The 22,934-nt window shown below is 39.8% G+C and overlaps 5 protein-coding genes across 9 annotated transcripts; 2 read left to right on the forward strand and 3 right to left on the reverse strand.

The window, feature by feature from the left end:
* The first annotated feature begins 9,121 nt into the window (after window positions 1-9,121).
* LOC135166727 (C-1-tetrahydrofolate synthase, cytoplasmic) lies at window positions 9,122-14,991 on the forward strand. Of its 2 annotated transcripts, none has more exons than XM_064129269.1 (9): window positions 9,122-9,206; window positions 10,201-10,266; window positions 10,788-11,123; window positions 11,584-11,676; window positions 11,747-11,888; window positions 11,978-12,089; window positions 12,399-12,964; window positions 13,057-13,392; window positions 13,523-14,991. In XM_064129269.1, exons 1-9 carry the CDS (start codon window positions 9,181-9,183, stop codon window positions 14,699-14,701), a joined length of 2,856 nt encoding a protein of 951 aa, XP_063985339.1. In that variant the 5' UTR covers window positions 9,122-9,180; the 3' UTR covers window positions 14,702-14,991. The 2 variants fall into 2 exon arrangements, with proteins under 2 accessions (XP_063985339.1, XP_063985340.1); XM_064129270.1 differs by lacking the exon at window positions 9,122-9,206 and adding an exon at window positions 9,901-10,047.
* Window positions 14,992-15,172: 181 nt separating this feature from the next.
* Window positions 15,173-16,572, reverse strand: LOC135166733 (probable methyltransferase-like protein 15 homolog). The gene is made up of 3 exons (XM_064129283.1): window positions 16,222-16,572; window positions 15,967-16,159; window positions 15,173-15,843 (listed from the first exon to the last, which is right to left on the reverse strand). The coding sequence occupies exons 1-3, from the start codon at window positions 16,570-16,572 to the stop codon at window positions 15,248-15,250; spliced, it is 1,140 nt and encodes a 379-aa protein (XP_063985353.1). The 3' UTR covers window positions 15,173-15,247.
* Window positions 16,433-17,341, reverse strand: LOC135166740 (uncharacterized protein). Its single transcript, XM_064129295.1, has 2 exons — window positions 17,200-17,341; window positions 16,433-16,853 (listed from the first exon to the last, which is right to left on the reverse strand). Exons 1-2 carry the CDS (start codon window positions 17,268-17,270, stop codon window positions 16,544-16,546), a joined length of 381 nt encoding a protein of 126 aa, XP_063985365.1. The 5' UTR covers window positions 17,271-17,341; the 3' UTR covers window positions 16,433-16,543.
* A 7-nt stretch (window positions 17,342-17,348) lies between these two features.
* LOC135166739 (uncharacterized) lies at window positions 17,349-19,984 on the forward strand. Of its 4 annotated transcripts, XM_064129292.1 has the most exons (7): window positions 17,349-17,457; window positions 17,524-17,610; window positions 17,876-17,927; window positions 18,180-18,232; window positions 18,375-18,408; window positions 18,479-18,585; window positions 18,744-19,984. In XM_064129292.1, the coding sequence occupies exons 2-7, from the start codon at window positions 17,555-17,557 to the stop codon at window positions 19,114-19,116; spliced, it is 675 nt and encodes a 224-aa protein (XP_063985362.1). In that variant the 5' UTR covers window positions 17,349-17,457; window positions 17,524-17,554; the 3' UTR covers window positions 19,117-19,984. The 4 variants fall into 4 exon arrangements, with proteins under 4 accessions (XP_063985362.1, XP_063985361.1, XP_063985363.1 ...); XM_064129291.1 differs by having other exon boundaries at window positions 17,362-17,610; XM_064129293.1 differs by lacking the exons at window positions 18,180-18,232; window positions 18,375-18,408 and having other exon boundaries at window positions 17,363-17,610.
* A 408-nt stretch (window positions 19,985-20,392) lies between these two features.
* On the reverse strand, window positions 20,393-22,713 carry LOC135166736 (ubiquitin-conjugating enzyme E2 J1-like). The gene is made up of 5 exons (XM_064129286.1): window positions 22,382-22,713; window positions 21,599-21,804; window positions 21,281-21,471; window positions 21,081-21,198; window positions 20,393-20,910 (listed from the first exon to the last, which is right to left on the reverse strand). The coding sequence occupies exons 1-5, from the start codon at window positions 22,416-22,418 to the stop codon at window positions 20,674-20,676; spliced, it is 789 nt and encodes a 262-aa protein (XP_063985356.1). The 5' UTR covers window positions 22,419-22,713; the 3' UTR covers window positions 20,393-20,673.
* Between the last annotated feature and the right edge of the window lie 221 nt (window positions 22,714-22,934).

Here is a 22,934-nt window from a genome sequence, read left to right on the forward strand (position 1 = left end):
AGGTGATTCCAACCGGTGTCTTATTTATCTTTATAATTGTCGAAATAAAAGTAAACAACATTTCAAACGAATTCAAAAAAATCTCGTGAGGGTCATTACCATTATAATCATGTAATTATAATGTTTTTTGACACATGACTCGATTTATCGTATCAATCATTGAGATAGTTCTTCACTTCTTTGTTACAAGTGAAGAATTAATTCTAATTAATTTATCTGTTTATCATTGAATTTCCAAAAAAATTAATTTATTGTTCCTCTTTAAAAAAATCAACGACTCGTCTAGAAAAATTGAATTGTGTTGATTTGTTCGTATATTGTTTCCCATTTCCTCTTGTCCTTCGACGAGTACCGTACAGGGGGTGAGGGATGGGAAAAAACAAATCAGATTCTGAAGAACATAATACGAGAGGGAAAAATAAAATAAAAAAATATTATCTCATTTGTGTTGAGATGAATTTATAAGAATCAACAGCTGGACCAACGGTTTTACGATGACCAACATCTGCCATACCGGTTTGCCTCATCTCCACGATGTCCAATTCTCGTTACACCGGTCATCATTGTCCTGGTCCATCATGTTGCATCGTCTCGTTTTGTCAGGATGCTGGAAATTAAATTGATTCACCGTGTGTCCCTCTCACTACCACTGACCAGTTATTCCGGCCGGACGCTCCTACTGACCGGTACCCCACACCCTTTCATTGCACTTAGGGGAGTTACTGGTTTATACGGAACTCTTTTATGGGTCTTGCTTCTTACTCCGGGATTTTTTATCTCAGTTTGCTTCGGGGTTTCAGGAAGTGTTGAGCAGTTCTTACGACGCAGTAAATGGAAATTGAAATCGCGATAAATTCCGAGGCACAATCAGAGGTGATGATAATGTTGTCTGAGAGAGCGGACAAGACTTGAGGGCAAATTGTCAAAAGGTATTTCGATACTTCTCTTGATACTCTTGATACTTCACTGCAAGTGTTAGTTGAAAAAAAATTTTTTTAATTTTTACGAGTTCGAGGGATATTTGTAAACAATGGGAACACAAATTTTGGGGAGTGACTTCCACGTTTGTGAGGAGTCGAAGTTAAAAATTAGAAAATTAAAATTTTCCCGGGTCGTCTTGAGACGTTAAGGGAGGGACAGATGCCTGTCTGACCGGTTAAGTAAGAGTTTCTCTTATCACTTGCTAGGAAATACACCCTCAAGCTTGGGGGTTCAAGGCGTAGGTGGCTCTGAGTGGTCCAGTGGTCAAGAGCTGGATCAATATGTTATGAGGGGGGAATCCTGCAAAATGGGTAGCTACGCCATCTTCTTATTTCACCCCCAATTTTCATTTCCAACATTGAAAATTCATTTAAAAATCATTGAAATGTTTTTCAAATTGTTTATCGACCGGTAAACGATTTTAAAAAATCAGTTACGATTTTCTTGAGCTCAAATCAGTTTTCAGCGTTCACTCACAACTCGGTTTGAACTAATCCTCTTCCTCCAGCATTTATTCATATTCATAAGGTAATTTTGTCAAGAAATATATTTTATTTAAATAAAAATTGGTGTTCGAAATTCTGGAGTCAAACGTTATTTACAGAAATTAAAAAGAAAAATCCCTCTCAGTTTTTCAATCTTCTCACAGCCCTAAATATTGAAAAAAAAATATTTTAACTAAAAAATGGTGGTCTCAGTGGATTCTACTTTTTTTTAAAGGACATCCAGGCAAAATAATTACAAGTTTAAAATCCCCATGTCGTCATCACTGTTCAAGACACATATGAATTAATTCTCAAACAAATTCAGTCAATCTTACAACGTCATCTGCTCCTGAAGGAATCCCATTCAGACACCGGTCGCTTTCCAAAAACTTGTATCCCCAGGGCGAAGAGATTTCCCTTCTCTCCTTTTGTCCAGCGATAATAAGCCAGCATTGTTAAGGAACCAACTAGATCACTGGAGATGGGCCGCCTTATTGTCCAGTACTCGCTCCTCCTTCACCCGCGTACATTCAAATCTGAGAGATAAGAGATGGGATTGCAATCAAAGTGACTTCAACCCCTCACTCAAACTGCTCGCACATGCACCCGAGGTTTACGCACCTTATCGCTGGGGTATAAACCAACCCTCAAACTTCGTGCAAATACTGAGTCGTCAAAATTATCGGATCACACGAGAGTTGAATTTTTTTCATTGGCAATAGATGTTTCAAACAAACGATTACACGATAAAAATGGAAAAATATATTCCAGATCATTTAGTCTGCTGGAACGTCAAAAAAATAATTAAATCATTAAAATTTATTTAATATAATGAACGATTTTTTTTCTAAAAGATATACCACGTAAATGAAAATTACGGCTCGAGGAAATATCTGGAAAAATTATCGGGAAAGACGGAAATTACCGATAAATCATTATTATTTCTAGATTTTTTTGGTGAACCACTTTTTTCAAATCTGACAACAAATTCATGAAATCCATAATTTCGGTTCCATTGCCACTTAGTTCCCTTAATCCCAAGTAAATCACGAAATAGAGTATCGAAAAAAATTCCCAAAATTTTCCAATCCATCAATTCTCCGCTTCCCACAATCCCAAAGTGTTTCCTAATTCTTAAACAATAAACACGCCTTCAGGAAGTCCAGGTTCCTGTACAAGGTCCATAAGCCACGGCGAGTCCTCTCAATCACAGCGATCTCTCCTCCCACGAGGGCGATCGTTCGACGTGCTCCAACTTGCCAGTCGGTTGTGTTCAAACTCATCCCCTCGCCCTCCCCCCCAACCACCCACCGCCTATCTCCGTTACCATCTCCATCTTCCTCCCCCCTTTTCCTTCCTATCCACCTTCACAAGGGCAACGAATAACCTTAGTTACTTTGGCCAGGACTGTTAGGCTACCGAAACCAGTATGGCTAAAGTATGAAACTCCGTTGACTCCTAGGAGAGTCCTAGGTAATCACCGAACTTCGTTGCTCCCTCAGGAACGGCTTGGCCTCTTTGCCTCCAACCCTCCCGGCCCTCCCCCTTCTGTTCTCCTTCCTCTTTTCGGAGTCTATGGATTCACACGCACACGTACAGAGTGTAACTTTACTCCTGTGGGGGCAGTAGTGCTTCCCGGAGATTGGACGATGGCCAGATGCTAGCCGATCAACTGAAGCTGAAGAAATGACTGCCTCATTTTTTCCTGATTAAGATACACCGAGAGAAATATGCACAAATAATTCAGGAACAAAGTGGTAAAATGAAATAAGTGACTTTGAACCTTGGATTTGGTCCTTTGGATCTTTTCGCAATAGATTATTTGAAAAAAAAATTAAAACATGGAATTGATCTCTTAATGAACTCCTAATGAAGTCTTGAGGATTTTTGCACCGAGAGAAATATTTTAAAGAAAAATTCAGGAAAGAAGTGGTAAAATGAAATAAGTGACTTTGGACTTTTGGATTTTCGTGGAGTATAGTCTTTGAAAAAAAAAAATTAAAAGATGAAACCTCCTAAAGTTAAAACAAAAAATTGTCAAGACTTCATTAAGATATCAATTCCAGAGAACTGATCTTAATTAATTCTTAAACACTTTTTTTAGTACATTCAAGTTTTCAATTTTCCAAACCCAAATAGTCTTATTACAAAAAGGAATTTTATTTTGGAGGAATCTAATCACGTGGTAATGAAATTAATTTTATCACTTCGCCGTTGACCATCTTTTAACCTCCAGACTAATTATGTTTAATTCAATAACGCCATTTTTCACGTCTCCACATTCTTTTTGTAATGGAAGAAGGCTATTAACTAAAGTTGTTGAAGAGCCTTCCTGAGGAAAGTTGGATGGGCAACTGGGAAAGGTTTTGGCAACGTCAAAGCCACCGCAGTCTGGTAGGATTGCCAAATGCTCCTAAGGAGACGTTATGGGCATAACTCAATATCGTTTAAGACTACCAACCCCAATGGGCGACTCGAGGGGTGGACAGCCCCTTTTCTCTTTCACCCTTGGACGATTCCTCGATTTATCTCCATTGCCCGCTGCACTCAGAGAAGATTTGGATAAAAATTATTCTGACGACCAGGAAAATTCACAAAATAACAAATTGCAATTCAACGAATCCCTAAATTTAAATTCAGAACGAAACATTCCAACTGATCTATTCACCATAATGTTAAAAATCACCCCATCATCCAATTTACCAACTCCTTCGCTGAATACCCTTGATCAGCTTCATAGACTATAAAAATAAAAATGAGAAAATTTCCTCAATCATACAAAACACGTAATAAATCAAATAGACAATTCCTCTTCGTTACCATCAATTTTCCGCAATTTTCCAATTTTCATTAAATCTCAGTGGTAAAATCCTTGAAGAAAAAAATAATATCCACCTTCAGGCTTGTTACATCCCACCCCAGTGGGGCCACCTCGAATTATCCCCCTTCTAAATTGCATACTAGTCCGCCATATTTTTTTCCAGCTTATGATTTTCCTTTCATCATAAGTCTCAACGAACGAACGTGCATAACTGAAAGGAGAGGCGCTCCATGAGGGTCTGGAGATTGGGAACAACGAGTGGCGGCAGGAGGGGTTGGAAAGGGGGAGAGAGACTCGCATATCGGTCGCAAAGGGTAGATAGGGTGGTCACCCAATCAACCCCCGGCGTCGTCTTACCCTCAGCAAAGTTATCTTTCTTGTTCCTGCCCCGGAGGCTGTTAGGGCTCCTGCATTCGACTACCAATACAAACCCCCTCACACCCCCCCCCCTTCCCCTTCTGTACGAACCTACTTGGGGTGAAGGAACCGAAGTGAATGTCGAACCAATCGCTTTCCAAGTTATTTTAGAGTGAAAAATTGATGATTGATTTTTGCAGCATTAATTTATGATTTGTATTAACTTTATCGTGGTATTAATTGATTGACTTGACTTCAATGGTCTTTGCGGTGATGGGGAGAAAAATATTTTCCACAATTTTTTTCGAAAAATTGAAGTTCTTCTCCACTTGTTTATGACAGACACTTGTCTTCACCTATAAGGGTACGTAGATTTGAGTGGCAGCCATTTGTCGCTGTGGTTTATTTTACACCCTAGTTTTCCTCTCCCAGGAAGTCGTTTTAGTTTTCATGGGGTTCCACTAGAGAGTAGCATTTACCTACGTTCAATTTACCTGAAATCCTCTAGACTGTTCGCCACTGGTAATGTTTCAGAATGGTTTTCAAACTTCTGTCGAGAGTATGTACATTGAATTCCAGAGAAATAGGTGAAAGCTTCTACCTTAATCAAATTTTTATTATATTAATTTTTCGGTTCAAATAAATAGTCAAACGTTTGCAGTATCGCTGGCACACAAGTACAAGGCAAATATTAGTCTTTGAAAAATAGTTTTTATCCCATTGTTGCGGAGAAAAAAATATTTATCAAGAAAATGATAACTTTTTGGACAAAACAAGGGCGTGATAAATTTTTAGACGAAATATTTCGTTAAATTAATTTATCATTGATCGTGAAAACTCTCAATCATGACGATGAGAGAAAATAGTTGAGGCGAAGATTTCACTGATCCCATCCAATTTCCTTGATATTCTCATCGAAGGGGTTGTTCCGGTTGGTCGGCCTAAGGATTCCAGGAATACCAAAGGAGGCCAGAGGGAGTCCGAAGGGCTCAAACTAGACCGATGTACTTGTATTAATTTCATATCCCTTCCGCCAGTCGCGACGGACGCCTTCAATCATCAATTTATTGCTGGGGTAATCTCAACGCTTTACCGGGTTCGTAACATTTGGAATATCGCTTAAATATGTGGGTGGATCACCGACTACCCGAAGATCTCATACAACCCTAAAAATTTACAAATACATATTCCCCCGAATTTATCAGCGTCTAGTGCACCGCGATTTTTACTCCGGTGCATGAGGTAATTTTTAAATATGAAGCAAAATAAAATAAATATATAAATAAATATATAAATATATAAATAAATCGAACTGGAAATTCATTCATTAGTTTCGCTCGAGTGCTCTTTAACTCATGACTCATCATTCCAAATTGATTTAAAGACAGATCACGTACTTTTACGACTCTCATTTCCTCCGTAAACCGCGACAACCTCGAGAGGAATGAAATCCCCTCAGGTTTCCCTCGACTTCACTTCCATGATCATCCTTGTGATTCAGGGAACTGTAATCGCGTCTTACCGAGGTCCCCGCCCCTCTTCGTCATGTCTGTATGGGGTAAATGGTTCTTGAATCCAGAGCGAGGTATGAAAGGTATAACAGAAGACAATGTACTCCGGGAGTTTCTTGCGACTTGGAATCAGGCCGATTAATTTCCTCGATTCCAAATGGCTCCCCAAGGTGGTGAGTGCTTCAAACTGCCTGCGGGGGGGATGGGGGGACGAAGCGTTCTGGGAAATTGCCGGCTCTTACCAAATTGCTGGGTGATGTAGAGGAATTGAGAGTGAGACGATCAGCTTCAGGAGTTCAGATTTGTTGGGGTGGAAAAAAATCACTGGAGGCGGTTTCATCTTCTAATTTTTACAGAACTTCGGAGAATAATTCATATTAAATCAATAACATTTTATATGTTCGAGGTAAGTAACAATCAAACGACTTGTGGCGGGTATTCAACCCCCAGTTATTTTCCCCTAGACTTTCAAGGGATTTCTGCAATTAAAAAATTATAATTTCATTAACGAGTCAATAAAAACCATTGATTTCATCTCTATTAACTCATTAAAGTCGAAAAAGTTCATATAAACAATTCATTTCAGGACTGAATCTTCTTTATTTTTACCTACCCAAACCCATTTTTTTTTCTGGAACGTTCCAGACTTTCTCCTGAATGTGCGTAACTGCTCTGTAATTTTTACCGAATATTTTGACTGACAAATTACCGGACCGACACCCGAAAAAAAAATTTATATAAAAATTAGACCTCCAGGGGATGAAACAAGGGACGAAGCTTCATTTATCCCAAAAATTAGCATTCCAAGTCTACTTTTTCCACGAAAACTTCACCTAAGAATTGCTTAATTGTCATTTTGTCCCACGTTTCACCCTCCAGAGGTATAATTTTTATCCAAAGTTCCTTTCCGTGCGTGCAATTTTTAAATAATTTTTCTCTCCCCACATAAACATTTTACCATCTGTATTTCTATCACCCCGGGCGATCCTGATATCTCATTCAATTCATGTCGATGTTTGTCCTACCCAATCTCCAAAATTCTCGCATACTTTGCATATGTAGTCAAGCCTCTTACAGCAAGCGATCAGAACTTGTGCAGATAGTTGAGCTTGAGGGGTTTCGCGGAGGCCAACTGGTTCGTAGGTTACGTGGACGATCACGAGTGGGTGGAGGCAGAAAACGTGGAGATTCGGCGCTGGTTGAAAGGAGATGTCGGGAGGGGCCACCCTCCGAATTTCCGTACACTAACTATCCCGTCGTCCTGTCTACGGAATTCCATCTTGCACCGTAATGTAAACCAATTCCTCGGTTTTACCGATTTTATCAATTTTTTCATAAATGAAAGTGTCGTACTCCTCAAATCAATAATTTTCAATTCTCTCCAATTTAAAAATCGATGAAACCAATTTATTTTTGCGTGCGTCGTATATTAAATCAAAATAATAATATCTAACAATGTTATTGTAGATAATTTACGATTCATATTGTATGTGATATTTGTTGCATTAGAGATTGTATAGATGTTCTTATTTATCAGAATTTCACCCCCCAATTATTCCCCTCAGCAAAATTATACCAATTTCATTGATAATTTTAACTCGACTTTTCTCTCCGCGTTATCTCCGACAACGAATGATGAATAAATTTGAAATGAAGGCGTAGGACGGATAATTGTGTTTATTCGGATGTAACAAATATTTGAGTGAACATTTCATTGAAATAACTAAAGTAATCAATCGAAAGACTGCGGTCATTTGGAAATAGCCTCATAAACTCGGTGGTAAATGGCTCGACGCGTTCAACACCCCAGTGCCCATAAACATTTACGTTAAATTATACAAATGCTTCGCCTGTTTGATGCATTATATCCACCCATACTAATCACGTAATTCGAGAGTATTTGTTGGCATTTGGATAACGACGGCATTTCAGGATGGATTTATTGAATATATCAACAAGGGATAATAGAATTATTTCATAAATTTTAATTTCTTGCGGAGAGCGTAAAATTGAAAATTCTCCTCACGAAATCTTTTATATTTATTAACTTCTGTATTTTAATTTCGTTGTTCTGCGATCCGCATAATTTTCTGGTGCCGTCCAGAGGCTTTCGGCTGATTTTTTTGAATGGCAATTCATTTCACTCTGATAACATCGCACGAACTGACCGAAAGTGGCTTGAGAGAATTATATGTAACATGGGGAATGATGGAAAAGGGTAATTATCAATTTGTCATATTTATTGAGTTCACGAGAAATCTTTATTCTTTGGACGGAATTGTTTTTGTTTGAAATTTCCAACATCCACAAAGTTTCAACTGCTTACCGGCCTCGAACAGCGTTCAACAACTTACTACCTCCCGCACCTCATCCCATCACACACCACAAATTTAGTTAATTGAAAACCAGGGAAACTTATCTCATTGTTGGTGATGCTCGAATGGACCTTCGTGCCTTTCTCGTCTGAGCGATACCTTTAATGAGAAAAAGCACGTGTGGTGAACTGTGAAGTCCATAATATTTAGTTAACATTTATTTCCGTGTACTGAACTCCCTTTACGCGAAGGGAAAAATTCTTGAAAAATTACGGGCCTGTTCGGTAATCTGTCAGTCAAAATAGGATTCAGGAAAAAATCCCGAACGTTCCATAAAAATTATGGAATGTTCAGTGAAAAAATGCGTAACTATTCCGTAATTTTAACTGAATACTATTCTGACTGACAGATTACAGAACAGGCACATAATTTTTCAAGAATTTTTCCCTCCATGTAGAGTTGAAGGGTTGAAAACCAATTGGAGATGGTCCGCCGATTTTTTTGATGGTTCAATGGGGGCTGATGAATGAGCTATGAGATCAGGGTTTATCGGCGTTACGAAATGATTCAAAGACGAACGACGAAAACCGATAACAAGTGGGATAATCGTAGGCGCACTTTTTCCATTTGAGATTCAATGAGTAAAAGATGTAGAGGAAGAAAATCATGTCTCTTCAGTTTCATGGTAATTTTGAGGGCGGACAGTGTTCATGTCGAAGATACTCCAAGTATTCAAGTAAGAATCAATCGTAATTAATAATTTCCCTGAGTTGAAAAAATATTACTGAAAGAGCTACTCTTTTGAATGATTACTTATGTTGTGATAATACTCCCTTTCATGTTGGAAATTTATCAAAATTCACTCTCTCTGACGGAAAATTATGTGACAATTATATTTTAAGTCCCAAAATTTAATTGGCACTAAGTACATTCACAGATTTCCCCAGCCTAGCGTTAATAAACATTCAAGATTTTTATCACTAACATAATAATAATTTTGCTATCATATTTCGTGGTTGTTGTTGAATAAAGAATTTCTCGGACAATTTAGTACCACAAATAATGTATAAATAATTAGTAACAATAATATAAGCTCACAGGGCCACCAAATAGTTTTTCTTCCAAAAAACTCAATTTTTAGAATCGGGTACAGAATCACAGCGTTATCGTCATTATTCGATTAATCGTGATCATATGAAACCAGTAGAACTTTAGAAAATTAAAAATTCATTGCGAGGCTTATTGTTAATTAATAAACAATATGGACCATAGCCATAGGTAAAAAATCCCCCTATCCACGTATTTTAAATCAATGAATCCCACGTGCGAAAATCGAAACACAAAAACGTATGAGCAAACAACGACGGGAGATGTTAAAATATGTCCCGAAGAGGGGACACAAGAATTGAAAACCAGATACGAACGTAACAGTGTGCGTAGTCCCTTATATCTGAACACACAACTGCGTCAGTGGTCACGCAACTTTGAAGAAACGTAGTGAGACCCCGGAGCCACTTGTAAAGCGGTTTCGACGCCGACAAACATCATTCAATAATTGTAACTCAGGGTGAAGCAATGTAATGTCAATAATTAATTAATTAATTCCTCCGCACAATTATTTTGCAACCATCCAAGTGCAATTGAAGCTCAGTATCAAACACAATAATTGGCGGCTCATTGTGAAATAATCAAATAATCCAATTATTACTGCGTAATTTATTTTTTTGCAGATCCTTCAACAGGAGAATGGCGACAGATGTAAGAGGTGTTGTTCTCTCCGGAACTGATCTTGCCAAGTAATTAACTCTCTTCATTAATCATTTTATTAGCTTTACTTGATCATTATTTTATTTTCCTATTGACTCCCTAAATTTTCCATCCATAATTAATTATCTTCACTCAGCACTTTCGCTTTGGAAGTTTCGTTGGAAATGATTTGCAGTTAACTTCTTGTAAACTAAAAATAAACTAAGGGGTCACGACCAAATTCTTAGAAAATTATGTAGGCGACCTTGACAGCTGATCAGGCCCACGTGCTTGTGGCTAACCTGCGTAAAATCTTCATTCAAGTTTATTAAGAGGAAATTCTCTTTAAGAGAATTTTTTTTCACTATAAAATTACAACCACCTCCGAATTTCTATGTTAATGAACAAAATCACTGTTCAAAAGCATGTGATCGGTAAAAAAAGCGAATTTTTCGCCTGAATTCACCACGTTTCGAATTATAAGAAGTCTTTTGAAATTGTGAATGGAGAAAATAAGGAGGACAGGGTTGAAATCTTTCATTAATGTTCATGAATTGTATTTTGCCCTCAGGGAAATTCGAGATGATCTGACAAAACAAGTATCATCCCTCCGTTCAAAATTACCGGACTACACTCCGGGTCTTGCCATTGTCCAGGTAGGTGGACGAGAAGACTCCAACGTCTACATCCGCATGAAGATCAAAGCGGCAACGGAAATCGGGATAAATGCTACTCACGTGAAATTACCGAATACCACCACCGAGATGGAATTGCTCAGTAAACTTGACAAATTGAACAACGATCCGGCTACTCACGGTATTATCGTCCAGATGCCCCTTGATAGCGTCAACAGGATCAACTCTCATCTCATCACAGATACGGTGTCACCTGAGAAGGACGTTGACGGGTGAGAAATCCATTCCAGGTCATTTGAAAATTTGCCTCGACGAGCCTAATTATCGATATCCAATATTTTCGCAATTTTGTGACGATATTTGGGTTATCGCTTGAAAAGAGAGATGGGGAATGATGCAATTCATTACGTAAATCGCAAGTGATAATTGCGTGAAAACAAATCAGACCTTTAACATTGATTATTTATGCGAGGAAATGTTTGCGCGTAACGGATGATTATTGGGCTCATTGTTGATTGAGTTATCTTCGGAATTAAGGGGTCTAGAGGGATGCCCCGAGAATACTTTCATCTTTTCACATAAATTTTTTTTATTCACCTAGCAAAATGGATCCACTAAATTCACTTCAGCGCAAGTTATTTTTTTATGTTGCCAAAATTTATTTTTTATTTTACATCTACGCTAGATTTAGTTTTATGGAATGAAGGATTTATCAAATTTTCCTCTGCTCAGGCTCAATACGATCAATGAGGGTCGAGTGGCGATCGGCGACATGACTGGCTTCCTCCCCTGTACTCCCAATGGATGCATCGAGCTCATAAAAAAGTACGAACTTACATTTATACGATAGCTCGAGTTCTAAATACGATATCTACAGGGTTTTTCGTAATTACAGAAGTGGAGTGCAAATTGCAGGAGCGAATGCTGTTGTCCTGGGGAGGTCTAAAATAGTGGGCACTCCAGTAGCTGAATTATTAAAGTGGCACAATGCCACCGTCACAGTGTGTCATTCCCGGACAAGGGACTTGTCCAAAGTGGTAAGTAAAACTTGAAAAATACGATAAAAATTAGAGTGACTTTGCATCTAATCTCTCATTTATCATCTCTAATTTTGTTCCATCCTCAGGTGGGTCAAGCTGACATCCTCGTCGTTGGAATTGGACAACCGGAGATGGTTAAAGGATCGTGGATCAAACCTGGAGCTGTTGTTATTGACTGTGGAATTAATGCTATTCCAGGTAAAATTAATCAATGCAAAAATTATTTGTGGTTGTCATTCCAAAATTAACTTCAAAGTTGACTTCAATTATAAGCAACATTAGTTGCTTATAATTTCGACAAAAAGTTAAACAATGGGTTAAACGAAAGGCCCATGCAGTACTCTGCCGACAATATACACCGACTCAAGCACTTGTTGACAATTAACTCGATCAATTCCCACCCACTCGCGCCTTCCCCGAAGAATCCAATGGAAAATCAATAACCCTTGTCCTCCCTGAAGTGCTCGTTTTACACTTCTCAACATGAAAAATCAATGATTCCTCCAGACGCGACAAAAAAATCTGGTCAGCGTTTAGTTGGCGATGTGGAGTACTCCACAGCCAAGGAGGTCGCCTCCTACATTACTCCAGTCCCCGGGGGTGTTGGCCCCATGACAGTGGCTATGCTGATGAAGAACACAGTCATCTCCGCGGAACGTGCAGCCCAGCGTCTGCTGTCCACCACGTGGAATCTGAAGCCCTTGCCCCTGAGGCCACAAACACCAGTGCCCAGTGACATCGAGATCTCTAGAGGTCAAGAACCGAAGCCTATCGTCTCCCTCGCAGAGGAAATCGGCATTTTCCCGAACGAGATCAGTCCCTACGGCTCGAAGAAGGCAAAGGTGAGCCTTCGTGTACTTAAGCGCCTTCAGAACCAGAAGAATGGGAAATTCGTGGTGGTTGCAGGCATCACTCCGACGCCTTTCGGCGAGGGCAAGAGCACCACGACCTTGGGACTGGTACAGGCCCTCACAGCCCATCGCAACAAGAACTCTATCGCTACCTTGAGACAGCCGAGCATGGGCCCGACTTTCGGGGTCAAGGGGGGTGCAGCTGGCGGTGGATATTCTCAGGTAATGACGTGAGGAGTGATAAAAGAAATTAAAAATACGGAAAAATCTATTTTTTCAATCACAGCAATCAATTTCTCATCTTCTGCATCCAGGTAATTCCTATGGAGGAGTTCAACCTCCACCTGACCGGTGATATTCACGCGGTGACAGCTGCCCACAATCTCTTGGCAGCCCAAATCGACGCGAGATGGTTCCACGAGTCCACTCAGACCGATAAAGCTCTGTATGATCGTCTAGTTCCCGTCATCAAAGGCGTCAGGAAATTCTCCAAAATTCAGCTAAATCGCCTAATAAAATTGGGCATCGACAAAACCGATCCCAACAGCCTAACTGAGGAGGAGCAGTCAAAGTTCGCCAGATTGGATATAGATCCTGAAAGGATCACCTGGCCCAGAGTAGTCGATCTCAACGATCGCTTCTTGCGAAAGGTAATTATCCAGTTGCGTATGAGAGATCACAGCAAATCACCAGATCCGTAAATTTAAAGTCATATCATAATATCTTTCTCAAGAAATCAAAATGCATGAATAACAACAAACAAATGTCGTTACACACCAGGTGACCATTGGCCAGAGTCCGACTGAAAAAGGTCGCACTCGAGAGACGAATTACCGTATCTCCGTGGGTTCCGAGATCATGGCAATTCTGGCGCTGTCCACCAGCGTCGAGGACATGAAGGAGAGACTGGGAAAGATCGTAGTTGGCTTCTCCAAGGCCGGTGTCCCCCTGACTGCCGAAGACTTCGGTATGACCGGTGCCATGGCAGTTCTCCTACGAGACGCCATCGAGCCCAACCTCATGCAGAGCTACGAAGGAACTCCGGTGCTGGTTCACACTGGACCCTTCGCCAACATCGCCCACGGATGCTCGTCGATAATAGCTGACGCCATAGCTCTCAAGCTCGTGGGACCCGAAGGCATTGTCATCACCGAGGCTGGCTTTGGCTCCGACATCGGAATGGAGAAATTCTTCGACATCAAGTGCAGGACCTCGGGTCACGTGCCCAACGCCATGGTCTTGGTGACGACAGTCAGAGCCTTGAAGATGCACGGGGGAGGTCCAACGGTGACACCTGGCGCACCTCTCAAGAAGGAATACGTGGAGGAGCATTTGGATCTCGTGGAGAAGGGCCTCCCAAATCTCCTCAAGCACATTGAGAATGGAAATCACTTTGGAGTTCCTGTTGTCGTTGCTATCAACGCACATTCTAGTGATACTAAAGCCGAGCTGGAGCTCGTGAAAATGGCGGCAATCAAGGGTGGAGCTAGGACTGCTGTTGTCTGTAATCACTGGGCAGAGGGAGGCAGAGGAGCCCTGGAGCTTGCTGACGCTGTCATCGCAGCTACTGAGGAGAGCAGCAACTTTGAGCTACTCTATGGACTGGAGTGCAGCATCGAGAAGAAAATAAGAACCATTGCGGAGAAGATGTACGGAGCTGGAGAGGTAGTGCTCAATGACAAGGTCAAGGGGGAGATCGAGGAGTACAAGAGACTGGGGTACGATAAACTACCCTTGTGCATGGCCAAGACATCCAACTCTTTGACTGGAGATCCCAGTGTTAAGGGGGCACCAAGGGGATTCCCACTGGAGGTTAATGATATTTTTGTGTCAACTGGGGCTGGTTTTGTTGTGCCCATGGTAGGAGAGATCATGATGATGCCTGGACTCGCTACCAGGCCCGCAATTTATGATATGGATTGGAATAATGAGACTGATGAGATTGAGGGACTCTTCTAGACTACATACGGATCGATTAAAGAATAGCCCTTGATCTTTAAATTCTCATTCCCGGCTAAAATCCATCACACTGAGAAACATGAATTATTATGAGCAGTTGGAAGTAAATACAACTGACAGAAATATTTTGTTCTCAGTGCATGGGCAATTAACTCGTTGGTAAGTGATACGAAAAATCACTTCTCTTCTGGAGAACACGAACATTTGTTTGTTAAAATTAAATGTAAGAATATTTTTGTACTGTTGAGCCCACTGTACGCGTTAAATCTACATAAATAAGAATGAAATTATTTTCGGTTTTTTTTCTGAGATTTTTCTCTCATTATTGCATTGCCCAAGTTTCCCACATTTTCCCAACTTCTCAAGACGATTGGACAAGATTTATACCTTTTATACTTTCAGGAGAGAAATTAATTTGATTTCAAGAATAATGAATAATCATTGGTTGTAAAATAATAAGAGCAAAGTCAATTGAAGTAATTATCTACATTTTTATTAATCCACTGATAAAAACTCATTAATTATACTTACACGTGATAACGTGACTCACACAATTTTAGCAATGGCTCGAAATTTAGCTGATCTTGCCCTGGCATTCTCCTCGATTTCCTCATCGCTGGGCAATATAACGTGTTTGTGTAGCATCTTCCAAGGGACTTCAGTAATCTGATCGACCTCTTCGTGCTCAAATACTTTTCCATAGTTGTAGTACCTCAGAGGTGATATGTTAGCCATATCATTGCTGACATTACCAGCCAGATGTCTTTTAACAATTGTGTCTTCGAGAGAGTGAAAACAAATTGTGATCACTCTCCCATTGAACTTCAGATACTTCTCAGCTATTAACATCGCATAGTTAATCTCATTCATCTCGTTGTTAACGAAAATTCTGAGGGCCTGGAAAGTCTTCGTGGCTCCGTGAGAGAATCTTCCCAGCTGATCGCTCCTCAACTCACCGCCAAGGGCTGACTCAACCAGCCTGGCTAGCTCCCAAGTCGTCTCCAATTTTTTGAAACTAAATCTGGCATCGACTATTGCTCTTGCAATTTTTTTTGCTGCTTTCTCCTCGCCGTAGAATTTTATTATCCTCGCTATATCGGCCTCTGTTGCTCGTTCGAGAACATCCGCTGCTGTTGGCTCGTCTAGAAGGTTTAATAAATTAAATACAACAGTGTTGGGGCTATGAATTTAATGAGAACATAAGAGCCACTGCAGTCCCTTGAGTATTTTATTCTTTTCTATATTTTTCTCATATTCATCCGCACCTGGAAAGCGATGTCCATCCATTCTCATGTCCAGAGGCCCATTTTGCGACAGTGAGAATCCACGTTCTGCCACGTCGAACTGCATCGAGGAGCACCCAAAGTCGAATAAGAATCCATCGATGGTGTTTGGACGAACCTTGTGAGTCGCCAATAGTCCTGGTAGCTCTGAGAACTTGCCCAGAAGAGGGATCATCTGTTTAGGGAAAAAATCTTAAACTATAATTTTGACACTTGAAAGAATGAAAAAAATATTACCTGTCCTGGAAACTGTTTAGCCATCTCATGAGCTAATTCGTGAGCCACGGGGTCTCTATCCAGAGCGAATATCCGGATATCTGGACAGGCCGATAGGATTCGGGAGGTGTGACCACCAGCACCAAAGGTCATGTCTATAAAAGTATCCCCAGGCAACGGTTTCAGGTACTGAACGACTTCTTTTGCCATTACTGGGATGTGGCGCTTCTTCTGAGGGTTGGGTTGGGGTTGGGTGGAGTAGTAAACCCGTTCTGAACATTTCTCTGAACTTTGGAGAGATCTGGAGGTTCTGGCGAGGAGCTGGGTGGGTTGGAAGCAAAATTTAAGAGGATTTAGATGATGCAGTGTCATTTTTTTTGAATTTCGCAAATATCTTCTCGAAGCGAGATTTATCTTCCTCTAGGAAGTACTCCTGGAGCTCCGGGGTAAGTGCCAGATTGCACTGCTCGGTGGAGAGGCCACTGGCCGTGGCGGTGGAAGCTCTGACGTACAGCTGGGCGTATTGGTTCGAAGCAAGACGTCGCAAACTATGATAGTAACGATCGCACTGTTCTTGATTTACCTGGGACTGCTGGATCTCACCCTTCGAGTAGGCTATTTTTATCTGATCTCGAATGTGCTGAGCCAGGTCTCTGGAGAAAGAATTGAGAGAGGTTTAGCGTTGTCTAGAGAATATTAGAACTGATGTGGAATGTTAACGAATTAGATGAAGGTCGTGGTTAAGGAAGTGTCAACCGTGATATATTGACGTACAATATCACATCATCGCATTTAGACCGGTTGCATAGATATTCATTGCCCAACATCAATAAACAATTGAAACAAACGAATTTCCAATTGTCCAGTTTCAAGTGCGTAATAAAGGCCATTCGATGTAACATAACCTCCAAACGTCCCGAAAACCTCTTGAATATCTCGGAACAATGCCTCGACAACAAAAGATTCTCCGCTCCCCAGAAAAACCGTTCAAACTCCTACCTTCCAGTTTTGGACTTGTCCAGAGGCCACGATTCCAACAGCTTCAGGAAATTTTTGTAATTACCGGCCATGGCTCGGCCTCAACATGTGAGAATTGTTTTGGAGGCCATGTTGAAACGATCAATCGAACGAAATTTCGGTAACGGTCCGTCATGTTGGCCATTCCGCGCTGGGAATGTTGAACGAAGGGGTCTCTCAAACAGAAATCTCCTTGTCAAATCTTAACAATGTCTCCGATTTGTTGGATTATTTAGAGGGGTAAATATTGGGCAGAGGATTGTTATTTCGTTGATAGAGATTTACGACAGTTAGAAAATTGTTTAGATGACGGCGGTCTGCCGTGGAGTGACAGGTCATGGGGGCCTGTCTCGGCCGTTGCTTTCCCAGTGTCACCGACCCCTTCACCTTCAGGTTAGTCATGAATTGATTGATTTATTTATTTACCCGGGGGTGATCTGAGTAGGACGACCTACTCTCAGTCCTCGATGACTCCAGATCGGCTGAGTGGAATTCAAATTTTTGTTTCTATTTAATAAATTTGTTTTTGACCTTCGAAAGGAGACGTGACTCATCCCAATCGCACTATTCGATCAGAACCCACAATAATTAATGAATGTAATGGATCAATCTGTTACACTCATCACTCATCATGTCTGTTTATTTTCCCTTAATTCAGGTACTCCAGACATACCGGAATTACTCAATCCCCAGAGGAAGAACGAGCTGAGGTACCATAATTAGTCAACTGCTTGATTGGAAGAAAAAAATTGCAGACCTAGATTTTTTGTTCAATTCCCACTTTCAAAACTGCAATTTTTCCTTTATGAGATATTTTAGAGGAAAATGCAACAGCAATCATGATCACGATAACTGAATTTAAAAAAGATGTAGAGCAGTAGTTTTCAAGTTTTAGTCATGTCCCCCTGCGTTTTGCACTGAAATTATTGTGCTTGGGATAATCATGATAATTATTCGTACAGTTGCAGCAGTACATAAATGGAGAAGATGTAGATTCCGCGAAGAAATCAAAAACGTAAGTGTGAATGAAAACTGTAATTTTTAATTTAACATCAAGAGACAGCTGTCTCTGGATAATTTTTTCTGTGTTAATTATATTTTCTGAAAATTGGAATAATTGAAAATGAATCATATCTGTTTCTCGCTGCAATGGACAGTTTATTATCATTTCTATCTTTAAAACGTTTCAAGGTAACTATGAAAATTTCCGCGGATTCAATGGGAACAGCTCTTAATGGTTCTGATCATTTTATTTCTTCAGAAAAAAAATAGAAGTCCAGTATCACTGGAACTGGTTGGAGATACTCGTTGGTCACGAGGCAGTCCCAAATATTTTCGACTGAATTCTGCTATTGGTGTCTCCACGAGGTAATTGCAGAACCCATTAAATAATATTATTTTTCAAGTATTTTTTCTACACGGACTTCAATTGATAAATCAGATGATTCAAAAGATCGAATATCCTCATTATTTTTTCTGTAACACCTCGGCTATCCCGATTAAAAGGTTTCAACCAAAATTTCAAGCTCTGGACTGAACACTCCACTGCAGTCCCTGGACGTTCGCACTCTCCTAAAGCATCCGGGCTGTGTTTCTTCGACCCCTGTGTCATCCCTCGATCTCGAGTGGGAGCACGAAATCCTCACAACCGCTCTGATGGACCCGGAACCCTCCGGCCACCCAATCGAATCACCGTCCAGAACATCGAGTGATTGCAGTCGACCGTCCAGTTTAACTGCATCCCCCTGGTCACGTGTATCAACCCCAAACAGTTTAGAGTGGGACTCCGTTGAGGCTGATAATGCCTGCGATCCCGACACTGAACAATTATTAACGGAAATCGAGAGATTGACCGACAAAACGCTTAAGGAGACTGGCGATTGGACTGGTGCTAGATGATAATGCTTCAATGATTTCGATTATTGTATTTTTGTATGAAATTAATGCTGACGTGAAGAGCACTGATTGATGACCCATTACTACTATGCATGAAAAAAATTTCCTGGAAATCCTTTGTGAATTCTGTAGAAATTTTCATCGAATCCCTCTTTAACTCCCATTAATTTTCGTTCCTATCATCAGGAATTATGATCTTGTTCTTCTGCCAAGAAAGAACTTCAACCGAGTGAGTTATAAGAGAATTTTCTTTCAATTTTTCAAATTAAATATTTTTTGTATTTCTGTGATAAAAAATTAATAGGAAGTTCAATGAAAATTTGATGGAATTTTCCAGCGAAGATTTTACTGTGAAATTTGTTTCTTGCAACCACCATTGGTTTTAAATTATTGAGGAGAGATTGAGAAAATGTTTACGGCACTGTTGAACAAATATATTGGCTATCTTCGATATTTTAAAAGCAATTTAACAGTTACATAATATTTTATTATTACACGCCTTTAATAATTGATTGAGGGAGATTCAAGTCGAAGGGATTTTCTTATTTTCTGAATTAAAAGTTCTCCATAACAAACCCTATTGTAGTTCCTACAAATACATTAATTGATAGATCTTGTCAAGACCAGTTGCTCTTTTTTAAATTGAGAGTCCACTTAAAATTTTTTAATGAAGTCAGAAATTCCATTTAATCCGAAGCACTTGAACCTCCTTGAACAGTGATAAATTCTAAATTTCAACTGTTACAAAGTCGATGCGACACCCAATGAATTTATGATTCAACTATATGGAACTGGGACCAAACTGTCGACCCAGTTTGATATTTAAAAAAAATGTTGAAGTATTGGTTTTAATAAAAATTAATAAAAAGAAGTAATAATAATTTTTTGTTCATCGATTTGTTGATTGATATTCATAATTTTTATTGGCTACGTTGTAAGAAAGCTAAACGTTATGTACAATCTTAGCAAGAGAAATGATAAATGAAAGATTATTGAAATTGAATAGTTGTTGGTAATTGTACAACGATAAATAATATTTTTGGTCGTTCATGGAACTGATGATAAAATTAATAATTATAACGATGCAAGATCACGATACTAAGGAGGAAATCAACTGAGAAGCATCATTCTAGTGTATGTAAATATCATATCAATAAATTCTCAAGTCAGCTTTTTCCTGATTGTTTCATTCCTTTAATTATTAGAGTTTAAAATTATGTCTCATTTATTTCGAAGATATCTCCAAAGCTCTTAAGTTTAAACAAAACAGTTACAGGTCTTTTTAATGCTAAATTTCGTCCTCTAAGAGAGGCCCTTATAATTTTTCTCCTTAAACCCCATAATTCCAGACATATTCACCGAATAAAAAAGACAATTTCTTCTCATATTTTTTCTCAGTTTTATAATTATTTCCTACCATGATCAATAAAAATCCAGGCTCTACAATATTTTGGGTACAATCGAGTCAGTATAAATGTATCCCATCTCAAGAATTGATCTTTTCAATTGTGTATTTCTGGGGGCTTTTACCATCACAGCCAGCGGATGCAAATGTAGGATTTAAACAAAAAAAAGCCTCCGTAGAACCAGAAGTATTATCGCTGATACCAGAGAGGTTATTAAAATTGTCCAGAACAGATTATTCGAGGAGGAGAGGGAATTGCTGTTTGACGTTCGTTGTACGAAATTGCTGTGGACCCGTTGTCTCTCGATCAATCTTTGCCTCAACACCTGTTGAAATCGGGCGCTTGGGGAAGGAACTTCTGATGTTGTGGGGGTCGGTGGTGCCTCCTCGGCCTTTAAACCAACCAATTATACATATTTTTTCAATTCAGAATAAAAGTAAAATCACAAAATAGAAATCACAAATGAGCTTTGGATTTTATTTATCAGAAACTTAACGTAAATGGTGGTTTCGCGAGCCAGAACTCCACAAAAATTAAATAAAATAATCAAATTACATTTACCTTCAGCGTTATCGATCCCAATATGTGTCCCTCCTCTCGAGTAATTGGTTTTGATTTTCCGTCCTTGGATAGCAAGTCAACAATCTTTCCGCAGTTCTCGCACTGCCAAGTCTGGGATCTATTAATCGATTTTATAAATTTTTTACTCATTCGTCAAATTGTGATGCCCACTTTTAGGCGAAGAAACAGATTTTCCTCACTTTTTTGCAAGCGTTTGTCGCTCCTCGACAGTGTAATCAAGTGCACCAATCGTATCGTTGCCGGGTGTGGGCATGAAGGCAATCAGAGCTAGGAGAGCTGTTCTGATGCTCCAAGAAGGCTGCCAGGTTTCAGGGTGATGGCCTGATATACTCAAGCAGATTTTTTTGTTTACCTCGAATCTTCCATTTGGCTAGACAATGAAAAACAGTAGTTCTGAGATTTTTAACAGTCTTTTGGTAAACATGACCATCAATATTATATTTCACATTCAAGTCTCCTAATTATTTCAGATCTTTGGTGAGTGATCAGGGCTTTACCGTCAGTAGAATGATGTTGGGTGGTTTCATCGGATATTCAGGAGGCAGAAGAATCCTCCCGTGATAGACACCTCCCTCGAACGGTGAAGAGGGTGGTCCCCTCACGGTGAAATGCCAATCGAAGAGATTGTCCTCGAGGGGAACAGCGCAGTACTCTTCTGTAGCCTCCCGCAGCTCCTGGGCTTCTCTCATGAGCCTCTTCACCGCTGGTGATGCAATCATAGACGTAATTACAGGTGAGAAAAAGAGTTGTTGATGAAAAAAGGCAAAATACTGAGACTGGAGGATAGGTATACGAATATGATAAGGAAGAGAACTTGAGCTGAAGACTTCCGAGAGATACTATCGCGGAGGTAGAAGTTGACCCGGGTAAAATTACACTTTCGAGGACAAATATGTGAATGTCTATCTGACCGCAACTTCCTCACTGCTCAATATGTAGCGAAATACATGGTTTAAAAATTTGTGAAAAAAAATAGGTTCAGCGACGACTGATTTTCCTCTCAAAAATATAACTCCTAACACTTTTCCATAAAACCAGAGGTTTCCAAGAGGCCAAATTTGTCATTTGGAGGGTGTATTATTTTGCAAAAAACAAAAAATTCTAAAAACCATATAAAAATATAGAAAAAAATATATATTCTGATATTCTTCCTGCGACAAATTCCATTTACCCCTCGAGAGGAAAAAAAGAAGGCAATACGCCCTGACTTGTGTCCTTCTACGACTCCCCTGTGATACCACGATCAAGTTCAGAATAACCCATTCAATAAACCCATTTACCTGGACTTTTAGTGTTATACTTTCCCTCGAACGCCATTTCTCCTCAGCACTCCAAAGAAGAAAAGTATTAGGAAATTGTTTTCCGCGAGCGGTGAAATTATTAAACAATTAGGGTGCCACGTAAATCCCTTCGTATTCACCTCCAACAATTACTCAATTTCCGGAGAGGTTAGTCAACAATGATCGAGGACGGTAAACAAGGGGTTTCGAACGATTTAGATTTAGAATGGGGCTTTGAAAATTTGGAGCTCACGAGAGCTTATAAATGTCAAGTAATAATTTACAAAGACCCGACGTAAATTATAACCTGAATACTGATTTCTTGTCACTGACTGTCATGTAAACTATTGAATACAGATGGCAAGGCGAATCTCGGAATTCCGGGGTGTCGTAGGATGTCGATAAGAATATACCATCAGAGTGAAACACAATTGTATCGGTTGTATGTAAATAACCGATAGGTCATGACGGTGTCTGTGCCACACACACGTCTCGATTTAGAGATAACTTGTAGGTAGAGATTATAGGAGAGTCTGATTGCGCTCATTAGCGG

The sequence above is a fragment of the Diachasmimorpha longicaudata genome, chromosome 10 (genome assembly GCF_034640455.1).
Source record: "Diachasmimorpha longicaudata isolate KC_UGA_2023 chromosome 10, iyDiaLong2, whole genome shotgun sequence".
NCBI lineage: Eukaryota > Metazoa > Arthropoda > Insecta > Hymenoptera > Braconidae > Diachasmimorpha > Diachasmimorpha longicaudata.

What these genes read in the sequence shown, in the direction of transcription:
- LOC135166727 (XM_064129269.1), top strand. Translation starts at nt 9,181, where the DNA reads ATGTCGAAGATACTCCAAGTATTCAA. An exon ending in TCCGGAACTGATCTTGCCAA is followed by an intron (nt 10,267 to 10,787) that starts GTAATTAACTCT and finishes TTTTGCCCTCAG; the next exon opens with GGAAATTCGAGATGATCTGA. An exon ending in CTGGCGGTGGATATTCTCAG is followed by an intron (nt 12,965 to 13,056) that starts GTAATGACGTGA and finishes TTCTGCATCCAG; the next exon opens with GTAATTCCTATGGAGGAGTT.
- LOC135166733 (XM_064129283.1), bottom strand. Translation starts at nt 16,572, where the DNA reads ATGACACTGCATCATCTAAATCCTCTTAAATTTTGCTTCCAACCCACC. An exon ending in CTAAACAGTTTCCAGGACAG is followed by an intron (nt 16,160 to 16,221) that starts GTAATATTTTTT and finishes TTCCCTAAACAG; the next exon opens with ATGATCCCTCTTCTGGGCAA. An exon ending in GGATGGACATCGCTTTCCAG is followed by an intron (nt 15,844 to 15,966) that starts GTGCGGATGAAT and finishes TAAACCTTCTAG; the next exon opens with ACGAGCCAACAGCAGCGGAT.
- LOC135166740 (XM_064129295.1), bottom strand. Translation starts at nt 17,270, where the DNA reads ATGGCCGGTAATTACAAAAATTTCCTGAAGCTGTTGGAATCGTGGCCT. An exon ending in GACAAGTCCAAAACTGGAAG is followed by an intron (nt 16,854 to 17,199) that starts GTAGGAGTTTGA and finishes TTCTTTCTCCAG; the next exon opens with AGACCTGGCTCAGCACATTC.
- LOC135166739 (XM_064129292.1), top strand. Translation starts at nt 17,555, where the DNA reads ATGGGGGCCTGTCTCGGCCGTTGCTTTCCCAGTGTCACCGACCCCTTC. An exon ending in ACCGACCCCTTCACCTTCAG is followed by an intron (nt 17,611 to 17,875) that starts GTTAGTCATGAA and finishes CCCTTAATTCAG; the next exon opens with GTACTCCAGACATACCGGAA. An exon ending in TCCGCGAAGAAATCAAAAAC is followed by an intron (nt 18,233 to 18,374) that starts GTAAGTGTGAAT and finishes TGCAATGGACAG; the next exon opens with TTTATTATCATTTCTATCTT.
- LOC135166736 (XM_064129286.1), bottom strand. Translation starts at nt 22,418, where the DNA reads ATGGCGTTCGAGGGAAAGTATAACACTAAAAGTCCAG. An exon ending in GTATAACACTAAAAGTCCAG is followed by an intron (nt 21,805 to 22,381) that starts GTAAATGGGTTT and finishes TTGCATCACCAG; the next exon opens with CGGTGAAGAGGCTCATGAGA. An exon ending in CGACAAACGCTTGCAAAAAA is followed by an intron (nt 21,199 to 21,280) that starts GTGAGGAAAATC and finishes ATCGATTAATAG; the next exon opens with ATCCCAGACTTGGCAGTGCG.